The sequence below is a fragment of the Suricata suricatta genome, chromosome 3 (genome assembly GCF_006229205.1).
Source record: "Suricata suricatta isolate VVHF042 chromosome 3, meerkat_22Aug2017_6uvM2_HiC, whole genome shotgun sequence".
In the NCBI taxonomy this organism is placed as follows: domain Eukaryota; kingdom Metazoa; phylum Chordata; class Mammalia; order Carnivora; family Herpestidae; genus Suricata; species Suricata suricatta.
The window spans coordinates 140,272,452-140,283,770 of record NC_043702.1 but is presented as its reverse complement, the minus strand read 5'-3'; the positions used below and the strand labels follow the sequence as shown (position 1 = coordinate 140,283,770).

General features: G+C 43.2%; 1 protein-coding gene across 1 annotated transcript in view; it reads left to right on the top strand.

Annotated features, from left to right (window-relative positions):
- The first annotated feature begins 723 nt into the window (after positions 1-723).
- HHAT (hedgehog acyltransferase) overlaps positions 724-11,319 on the top strand; it is a 283,727-nt gene continuing 273,131 nt past the window's right edge. Inside the window, exon 1 of the mRNA XM_029933113.1 lies at positions 724-847. Coding sequence (XP_029788973.1) covers positions 757-847 — 91 coding nt within the window. The 5' untranslated portion in view covers positions 724-756. The remainder of the gene's footprint in view (positions 848-11,319) is intronic.

The following is an 11,319-nucleotide window of genomic DNA, read 5'->3' as shown; positions in this document are numbered from 1 at the left end:
CAGGTCTATTCAAATGCCCACGCATGGCCACACTATATAGTTGAGCTTAGCATCCATGCGTTCCGATAAAAGTTCCATTGCGAGTAAGAAGGGAGACTAAACCCTGTGGGGGTGGGTGGCTAGCAGTGTCTGCCACAGCGGACGGGAGTCACAGTACTCGCCTCCCTTAAGTTTACACAAGATGGAAGACCGCTTTCATTCATCCATTCATATAAACAACAACTTCAGATGACCTCTTAAGAGGATAATGAGGAAGTTAAAGCTGTTGGCTTAGATGAGTTTTAGAGCTCTGTACTTGTTTCTATTAAGGATTTGAAGCCATTTATTATTCATGGAGCGCTAGGCTACATTTCGTACCCCATGTTGGTTACTGGGGACTCAGCGAATCATGGTCCCTGCTGTCCAAAGGCCCACCCCACAGGGGGAGGCAGCCATGTCCCGCATTGAACAACCAGCGGTCTGGTGTGCACTCCGATGGGACGCAGATGGGGTGCTGTGGGAGCTCACAGGGAGGGCCTGCCCAACCGGGGTAGGCAGGGCATGTGCGTGTGGAGGCGTATGGGTGCATGGGTGCAGGATGCGTACGGTCACTGGCAGAAGGAAGTGTGACCTTAACTGGTGATGGGTCCTCAGGAGAGCAAGTGAACTTGCTAAGATTCTGTTCCCTGGTATCATGTCCATGGCTTAATGTTTTTATCTGTTTTTCTTCCTAGAAAATCTCAGCGTGTCTGCCAAGACCCTTCATCACAAGGAGCAATGCTGCCCCGATGGGAACTGTCTTTTTACCTGTTTGCTTCACTAGGCTTCCACTTGTATTCTTTCTATGAAGTTTACAAAGTCTCCAGAGGTAAGACCCCAACTTTCCTGAACGTCTATCAAGAAAGAAAGGAAGGAAAGGAAGATTCAGGAAGATTGTCTCATGGGCTTGGGATGACTTGGACCCTGCTTTGCTTTCCCTTGTCTGGGACACTTTGAGTCCATGACTTGAATCAGTGCAATCCTGGATCTTTGAGGGGATCCTATGGCTGGTCTTCTGTAATAGATATGATGGCTCGTGAAGGCTGTGGAAGTGAGCTGCATGGCCTCTTACATTTCTCTCCCACCATCATTGTTCTCAAATATGTGGAGGCGGCTCCAGGTGTTGGAGGCCCAGACTCGTTTCATCCTATTGTTCTTCTGTATTTAGTACTTTTGTATGCTTGTTGAAGAATTATCATCACTAAATCTGCATTCCAGCCCTTAGGAAAAGGGATGGGAACCTTCCTGTCCTTTAGGGCACTTGGCAGGCTTCCCTGTCACTTCTGCTGGCCCCTTGTTGGCCAGCACCAGGTTTTATGGCCACAGCTGGGAGGGTGAGAAACTTGGTCTTCAGCTCGGTGGCCATGTGCCACTAAAACTTCTACTTATGGAAGAATGGGAGACAGAAATGTGGAGGGACCAAGATGGTCTTTTCCGTAGTCAGGGACAGTTTCCTAGATGATAATTATTGGGCTTTGTCATAAGGCAGAACAGGAGCCAGTGAGGTAGAGAAGGCGTCAGAGGATCTGTGGTCAGAGATGGGTTTGCAGGCAAATGGACAAGTCTTTGGGGGTACAAGGAAGCATAGCCTGGTCTGGCAACTATGACCCCCTCAGGAGGACCGGAGTGTAGAATGTAAGGGGACAGTGGCAGGAGTTGAGCCCAGATCAGAAAGCAGGGAGAGACTGTGAAAAACATTGATATGTACCTGTGGAGTTTGGACTTTATCTTGAAGGGAGAGGAGTGTGCTGAAAAGTCACTTAAAATGATAAAGGTGGGTTTTGGGAACCACAGTTGAGAGTACTCTGCCCTGAACACCGAACTCCTTATGTCTTCCTGGGACTGATTTGGACGTGTGTCACCAGGAAAGGCTTTTCTCCCATTCTCCATATGTCCCGCTCACAGTCATGAGCTTGGTGACAGAGACTGATCATCCAAAGTAGATGAAAACTGTTCTTTTGTCACATCTGGCCGAGTATTGCATTCCCCTACACACATACACACATGTACGTATGTGTGGACGTCTGTGGTGAGGTGTTTAGGTCTTTTGCCCGTTTTTTAATAGGGTTTATTTTCTTTTTGAGTTTTAATAGTTCTTTGCATATTCTGGATAATATATCTTTTGCAAATATTTTTTTCCAGTCAGTGACTTGTCATCTTATTCTTCTACAGAGCAGGTATTTTAAATTTTGGTTCAGTTTACCAGTTGTTTTTCATCCATTGTGTTTTTGGTATCTAAAAAGTAATTCCCATAGCCAAGGTTATCTCGATTTTCTCCTATGTTATCTTCTAGGGATTCAGTAGTGTTGTATTTTATATTTAGATCTACAATATCCATTTTCTGTTATTTTTTTGTGAAGAGGATAAAGTCTGCATCTAGATTCAGGTTTTTGCAGGTGGATGTTCAGTTCCAGCACTTGTTGAAGAATATCTTGTCTCTGTTGTAGTACCTTTGCTCCTTGTCAAAGGTCAGTTGACTGTATTTATGTAGGGTTTTTTCTGGGTTTTCTATTTTGTTCTATTCACCTGTTTGTCTATTCTTTCATAAACACCAAGGTCTCTTGAGTACTAGGACTTTATATAAGTCTTGAATTTGGGGGTGGTTGGTTACTCAGTCAGTTGTGCTTCTGACCTCAGCTTGAGTCATGATCTTGTGGTTCGTGTGTTCGAGCCCTGCATTGGGCTCTGTGCTGACAACACAAAGCCTGCTTAGGATTCAGTGTCTCCCTCTTTCTCTTTCCCTCCCCTGCTTGTGCACGTGCTCCCTCTCTCTCTCTCTCATAAATAAATATACAGTAAAAAATAGACTGAAAGTATTAAATAAGTCTTGAATTTGGGTGATATTATCCTCTGACTTTGTTCTTCTCTTTCAATATTGTGTTGGCTATTCTGGATCTTTTTCCTCTCCATTATAAACTTTAGAATCATGTTGTCGTTATCCACAAGAGAACTTCCTGGGATTTTGAATTGGGTTGTTTGACTCCATAGGTGAAGTTGAGTAGAACTGAATCTTTACAATATCCGTGAACCTGGAATATCTTTTTTGTTTTGTTTTGTTTTTCTTAGTTTTTAAATTTCTTGCATCAGAGTTTTCTAGTTCTCCTAACATAACTTGTATGTATTTTGTTAGATTTATGGCTTCTTCACTTTTTTGGTGTGCCAATGTAAATGGTATTCTTAATTTTAAATTCCACTTGTTTGTTGCTAATTTGTAGGAAAGCAACAGACTTCTGCGTATTTATTTTGTATCTGCAACCTTGCTTTAATCACTTATTAGTTCCAGGAGGTATTTTTGTAGATTCTTTGGATTTTCTCCATAGATATTCATATTATCTGCATACAAAGACAGTTTTATTTCTTCCTTTCCATTTTGTATACCTACCTATATTTTAGTTTATTGCACTAGCTAGGACTCGCATTATGATATTGAAAAGCAGTGGTGAAAGGGGACACTTGCCTGTTTTCTTAGCGAGAAAGCTTTCTGACCATTAAGTATGACCATTAAGCTCACTGTAGGTTTTTTGTAGATGTTCTTTATCCAGTTGAGGAAGTTACCCTCAATTTCTAGTTTGCTGAGAGTTTTTAATCCTAAATGAGTGTTGGATTTTGTCAAATGCCTTTTATGCATCTATTGCTATGATCATGTTGCTTATCTTCTTTGTCTTACTGATGGTATGCATTACACAAACTGGTATTTGTGGTCTTTGAGCCTGTTTTTAACACATGTCTCCTGTGCTCGGCAGGGCAGGTCTGCTCTGGGTGTTGGCTGAGGCTGCAGGCATCCCTCACATGGCTGGCCAGGGCCTCAGCGGGCGGCTGTCAGCCAGCGTGCGTAGCTTCTGTCTGCGTGGCTCTGCACACGGCTTCCGTTTCTCCTAACAGCGCGCTGGGTTCGAGAGGGAGCCCTGCAAGTGCACAAAAGCAGAAGCTACGGATCTCTTGGAGTTCAACCCGGGAAGTTGTCGCGTTCACTTCTACCTTCCTTATTGGTCAAAGCAAACCACAGCGCCAGTCCAGATTCAGGGGGAGGAAAGGCTACACCCACATATGGCTGGAGCAGCACACGCCAGCACGGGATTTATGGCGGTCATCTTCGGAGTCTCTTTACCGCAATGGGTGTTGGACTTCTCTATCCAGATGAGGATGCAGAGGCTGAAAAATATAATGTATCCCAAGTAACACATCTCATAACGTCTAATGGAACTGGGTTTAAACTCAGATGTGTCCAACTCCAGACACAGTATTTTATCCTATTCTGCCATTCCTATTTATTGATAATTTAATTCCTAAAGCACCTTACTTTAAAAGAGGAAGCTCTTCTATTACATTTTAAAATTGTATCCCCCTGGGATAAAATGTTTCCTTTCTATGTCATGGGAGCTGCTGGGATCGGGGTGGAGGGAATCCGTCTGTGGAGAGCGGGAAGCTTTTCTGCACCTCAGCTGATCCAGAGGCGGTCCTGCTGTTTGACTTATCAGTGACCATTCCCTAGCCTGAAGCTCCTTTTATCCTCTTTGGTTTTCCTTTAAATGTCAGCGCCAAAGTATTTCTCAGGTTACTCCCAAGACGTGTCTTCTTGCTCTAATACTTTTGCCAGTTCAGCTCCTGGAAGCAGGATCCCTCTGTCTTGCCAAAATGTGTTTAATGGTGCAGTGTTAAGTCTTCTTGGCTCCGTGTCTTACTGTCTAATTTGGGAAAAAGTGCTATTTACCCACACGATAGAGGCAGGTCACTGGGAAAATGGTCTCTTCTGTAAACTTCTTTGGGACATCAGTATCTGGAGCAAATACAGTGCCTAGAACATATTACAGGCTCAAACTTACCCATTAAGTGAAATGCCACCCGTGGGCATCTATCTGCACGGCTGCCTTCCCTGGGCACGGAGCAGGCGTCTTGTTCAGGCCCTCTGTCTGTGGAAGCACGGTTGCCAGGCCATTAGGGACAGCAGACTGATTTTAATGGCCTCCGTCAAATGGAATCCATTTCTGCAGCAGGGACTGAGCAGAACACCCCTTCTTCCTCCTGACTCTACCAGGCGTGGAGCATCTCCACGTCCTATGGAAACACTTGGGGTGGGGCAGTGGTGACCTGCTGTGCTTGGTCACTTCTTCCCTGGCGCTCGGCAGCACTGTGGCTCATCCAGACCTGCCGCATTAAGTTTATGCCCTCGTGGTTCAGTAGGTGTAGAAACCCTTTCATGTCTCTCTGCATACGCTTAACCTGAGGAAAGAGGAGCTGTGCCACGTGGTATATAACGTGTATGGTATATAACAAGGTACGCCTTGTTCATGCTTACACCCGGAAGAGGGCCGTGTATTGCTGTTTTCCTATCAGTGTGAGGCAATTCTTGACATGAAAACAGTTGAATTATCATCTGTGAAAATTTGAAAGTTAGGAGGTCACCTGGGAGAACATCTGGGAGGGCAAGTCTTTTGTTTTTTTATTTAAAAAAATTTTTTAAATTTATTTTTGAGAGACAGAGACAGTGTGAGCAGGGGAGGGTCAGAGAGGGAGGGAGACACAGAACTGGAAGCAGGCTCCAGGCTCTGAGCTAGCTGTCAGCACAGAGCCCGACGCAGGGCTCGAACCCACGAACTGGGAGATCATGACCTGAGCCGAAGTCAGACGCTTAATGCTTAACTGACTGAGCCACCCAGGCACCCCTTTATTATCTTTTTAATACTTTATTGTCAGGTTGGTTTCCATATAACACCCAGTGCTCATCCCAACAAGTGCCCTCCTTCATGCCCATCACCCCTGTGCGCCCCACCCCCATCAACCCTCCGTTTGTTCTCCGTGTTTAAGAGTCTCTTATGGTTTGTTTGCCTAGGAGGGTAAGTCTTAAACTCCTGTTTCAGTTTACTTATTGGTTTATGTTCAAATTTATTTCTTGTACCTATTTTGACATTTTGTAGCTTTCTGAGGATCTATACAATTACGTAAGTTTTCAGTTTGATTAGTATATTATGGTTCATAATACTTGTATTTAAAAATTTTTTGTTTCTGTGGTTTGCCTTTCTCTCTTATTGTGTATTTTGTTTTACATCTGCTCCTTCACTGTCTCCCTAACTTCCTCCCTTGTTTGTCTTTCCACCTCTCCCTCCATTCCTCCTATTTTTTTGCTTTGCTCATTTGTGCCAGAGAGCTCATGAATCTTTTCAGCTTGTGGCTTTGTTAGATTTCTCAGTTGTTTCCTCTTTTTTTTATTTCCCCAGTTCATTTTTTTAAAATTTTTATTTCTGAGAGAGAGAGGTAGAGAGAGAGAACGAACGAACAAGTGGGCAGGGGCAGAGAGAGAAGGAGACACAATCCAAAGCAGGCTCTAGGCTCTGAGCTGTCAGCACAGAGCCCAACACTGGGCTTGAACCCACGAACTGTGAGATCATGACCCTAGCTGAAGTCAGATGCTTCACTGACTGAGCCACCCAGGCATCCCCAGTTCATTGATTTCTGCTATTATTTCCTTCTTGTTTCTTTGGGTTTGTTCTGTTCTTTTATGTTCCAACTGTATGAGTTGAATGCTTACCTCACTTATTTGGTAAGAAATCTCTTTGTATGGTTGTTTTTGTCCCGGATAGAACTCCCTGTATTTTGGAAAATGTCTCTCTCCTTGTATTTCAGCAAGTTGAAGTTTCTTTTTTAACCCATCTCTTATGTATTTGTTATATCCTATGAAGAGAAAAATTAATTTTTTTCCCACATAGATAACCAAACACAATTAACTCTAACTGAATTATGATGCAATCTTGATCATTGTCACAGTTTTTTTTTTCTTTAAATGTTTATTTTTGAGAGAGCACGTGCTGGGTGCCAGTGATCCAGGGAGGGCAGAGAGAGGGAGACACAGAATCCCAAGCAGGCTCTCTGCACTGTTATCACAGAACCCAGGGTGGGGCTCGGCCTCACAAACTGTGAGATCATGACCTGAGCCTAAATCAAGAATTAGGTGCTTGGGGCGCCTGGGTGGCTCAGTCGGTTAAGCCTCCGGCTTCGGCTCAGGTCAGATCTCACATTCGTGGGTTCGAGCCCCGCGTCGGGCTCTGTGCTGACAGCTAGCTCAGAGCCTGGAGCCTGGTTCCGGTTCTGTGTCTCCTTCTCTCTCTGCCCCTCTCCCTCTCATGCTCTGTCTCTCTTTGTATCAAAATAAATAAAACATTAAAAAAAGAGTTTTAAAAAAGAATTAGGTGCTTAACGGACTGAGCCACTCAGGTGCCCCAATCATGGCCAAATTCTTATATATACTCACTTGAGATTCTGTGAGGGCTGGGTGTGTCTTTTCTGTTTCATTGATTTCTCAGTTCACACATCACTGCACTGTTTTGATTAAAAATGCTGTATAAAATATTTGAGTATCTGACAGAGTAAGTTACTACTCATCATTATTCATTTCTATACTTAGGTATTCTTACTGGTTTCTTCTTCCGTACACATATTTGAAACTGTTCTAAAAAAAATCTCAATAGGATTTTAATTAGATTACAGTAAGCCTAGAAATTAATTTGTAAATAACATTCTTATGTATTCTTTCACCCAGGGATGTGGTATTTTTTCTTTATTCATTTATTGTTTCCCTCAATAAAGTTTCCTGGTCTTCTTCATAATAGTTCCTGCTAAAATTGCTGTTCAGATTCTTTCTTTTTTATTATATTTCATATAACTTGTAGCTGATTATTTGGGGTCTAGAGGTGTTTATTTTGATTTGTATATGTTATATTCCAGCAGTTTATTGAATTCTCTTAATGTTCCATTAACTTATCTTTGATTGTTCCTCATTTTTGTATTTAGATGATCTCATCCACAGACGATGCTAATGGTTTTGTTTCTTCTGTTATTGCTCAGCTGGGACTTTACAACAATATAGTACTTGAGAAAGAATGCTATTTTTATTTTGAATTCTAACTTTAATGGAAATCTGTATAGTTTTTACCATTACTGAAAAGTTGAGGAAGTTTTGCTTTTTTTTTTTTAAATCATGCTAATGAATCTGGCTAGCCCCAAATTTTTGGCAATATGTGTTGAATTCATTTTTAAAGCATTGATACATAGCTTTCCCTTTTCAAGCTGTTGACATGATATTTTAAAGTAATACATTTTCCATTATGGTTTATGTGGATTCCTACATCAAGCCTACTTTGACCATAGTATTTTCAAATACATGCCTTGTTTCCAAGTTTTCTTTTAATTAATTTCTAAGTGAGATTCATAGGCTTGTAGTTTTATTTTTTTATTTAATCAGATTTTAGTAAACAGCCTTCTGTTAACTTTATAAAAGGAACGGGGAAGCTTTTCATTTTCTGTCAGGTTATGGAACTGTTTAAATAGTGTACAAAATGTCTGCATCAAAGTTTGATATTTTTCACTTGTAAATTCGTCTAGGCATGGGTTCTCTGGAAATAGATCTACTGAAAATTTCAGTATCTTTCAGTTATTTCAGGTTCTATTTAGGTTTTCTGAAGTCAGTTTGAGTTATATATATAACATTTTTTTTTTAGATTTTATTTTTAAGTAATCTCTATACCCAACATAGGGCTTAAACTCACAACCCTGAGATCGACTCGTGTTCTATGCCTCCTGAGCCAGCAAGGTGCCCCTATATTTTCCCATTTCACTGAAATTTTCAAATGTGTATTAATCTCCTGTTGTAGGTCATACAATGTTTTGAAACCTACATGTATTTTTTGTTTGTTTGTTTGTTTTGTTCTAGGGAATTTACCAAAGGTTTTGTCTATTCAGTGCATTTGTTTGCTTTCTCAAAATACAATCTCTTGGGTTTGTTTACAAGTTCTAGCATTTTTTTCCTGTGACAAGGATTCTGTAATGAACGGTATACTACCCTGGATCCTTCTGGCTTACAGAACCCAGGCTCAGCTGTGTGCTGTGCTCTCTTCCTGAAAAGTTGGATATTAGGGACATTTTAATAAACAGTGGTAATTTCCATAAGTTTGTATTTCCATTTCACAGACACTTAATTTTTGTTTTTAAAAATCTTCAGTGAGCAGAGGTGAATGTTTCTCCAAATAAACTCCGTAGCACCAGGAAGCCCTGATGTTTAAGCAAACATGCGACAAATGCTTTATCTGAGTGGCCATGTCCACTTTCTTTGTTTATATAGTAGGTGTCCTTAAAGTGGGACACAGCGGTAGTGGAGCGTTTTCACCTTCTACTTTTTGTTTATTCGAACTCCCCCATGGTTTATCACTTACCACTAGTCTCCGCAGTGCATACACAGAGACTTCTTCATGTTCATGGAACACACTAACCTCTCCTGAGGGATGGGCTTTGTAATCAGGAGGTAAATTTATCCTCCCTGCTTTTGTGACTAGAGGAATTTGGTTGCAAGATGACTGGCAAGTCTGGAGCACCTAGTTGAGGGAGGAGAAATGGAGGGGCTACCGCTGGTCCTGTCTTTGAACAGGACCTTGCCCTTGTAACCATGGAAGGGGCCACCGGGGACCCTTTGGTTAATAGGTCTTTAGTGAAAGGACCCAAATGCACAGCCCCTGCAGGAGCCAGGGACTGGACCGCTGTCTTGGTGGCCAGCATCAGCAGTGTTGTGTCACAGCTCAGCCTCTGACAGCTCTGCTTGGCAATGCTTCATGCTAGAGTTGACCCTGTTTCCCTCGTCACCTGCGGCCAGGGTCATAGGAAACATTCGATTCCTGCCTTCCTATGTAGAATCCAAGCTTCCTGGCCTATCCCTTCCTCTCAGGCATGCTCGGCCTTCTCCTCCATTGTGGACGCTGCCCCTCAAAGGAGGGGAGTGTTGGCTTCCAGAGAGTCTATTTCTGAACACCTGCAGTAAACTTCTTACAGAGACTGGAGACAGGGCGTGGGCTGGAGGGTATTTGAAGGCGATCCTCAGTGTTTGACTGCTTAGCTCCTCACTCTGCCAGCCAGTGCTCTCCGTGCACCCTGTTCTGTCAAACACAAGCGCTCCTGCATGAGCTTGTGGCTTTCTCTTTGCTGGAGTCTTTCCGACTCAGTCCCAGGCCGCTTCCTCCTCTCTCTGGGGACCCCTAAGGATTCCCTGCAAATCTCCTTGCCCCTGGTGGCCTGGCTTCTTTCAGGTGAGCAGCAGATGAGCAGTCCTATTTGAAGCCCATTCATGTCGTATATTGCTTCGCATCCTATTTCCATATTTGATTTGCTTTTGCTTGGGCTATTTCCAAACCAACTTTTCATTCCCTCAGTGGAAATAGAAGGGAAGAGAGGGGTCCCCTCTTAAGAGTTGTCACGGAAAAACCAGCACTTTGTCATCCTTCTATATGATATTTTATATGAAATGTTCGAGAGGTGCTTACCATTAAATTCTCTTATCTTGAGAAGCCCATCTTTTCTCCTTTTCTCCACTCATTTACTTACTGCCACAGTCTGCTGTACCCAGTGGCTTCTTAGAGAAATAAAGAATCACTAGGAGCTGATTGGAATTTTTCAAATGCATAGAAACAGCAGGACGCGTTGAGCCATGATTGGGTGTGCTGGTCCCTGGCAGCGCCTGGTGTCAGAAGAGAGTGTGTGTGTGTGTTTCCCCCTCTTCCTGATGATTGCCCTCTAATTACCCCCACCCCACCCCAGAAATGGTTTCCTATCAAAATGTTGAGGGTGAAGGGGGTAGGTTAGTTAGTGCTTTTCAGTAAATGGTTTACCACCACAGCTCATTGGCATCAATTAAAATGCAAATCCTCTCACTCAGTAGGTAGAATGGGGCTTTGATGGATCTTCTTGTTGGGTGGTAGTTGGAGTGGGGAGAATCAACAGCTGATTTAGTCATGAGGGCTCATCAGCAGAAATTGCAATGAGAAATATGCTCTGAGGCAGTTTGGTGGAGCGCGGAATTTTGGGAAATAGAACCAGGGCACCTCGAAGAAAGAGCTGGCCCCGCCCGACGGTCGGGCCTGTGTGGCGTGGAGGGCACTGCGCAGGCAGAGAAGTCTTCTCTCCATTTGCCTGGTCCTTTTGCTTGCGTGTGTGGGAGGTATGGTGAAATCTCTTGTGTCGAGTGTGGGAATATGGTGAACCCTACCTAGAAGGCCTCGTCGGAGAGGTTCTGAGGGCCGAAAGCTCTTCTGAAGGCTTTCCCGCTACATGTTCCCAGCTGCCATTCTCCTCTGTCAACCAAGTTCGTAGCAGTGCGTTGTCAACTAACTTAAGCCGGTCTGGAGGCAGTGATTTCCAAAGGGGTTGCGAATGTATGTTGTTTTCTTATTTGTTTGTGTCAAGAAGTCAGACGAGGGTGAATCGTAGAAATTCTCTAAACCTGAGAGAGGAGTTTTGGCGGAGAGCTGTGCTGTCCAATACTGT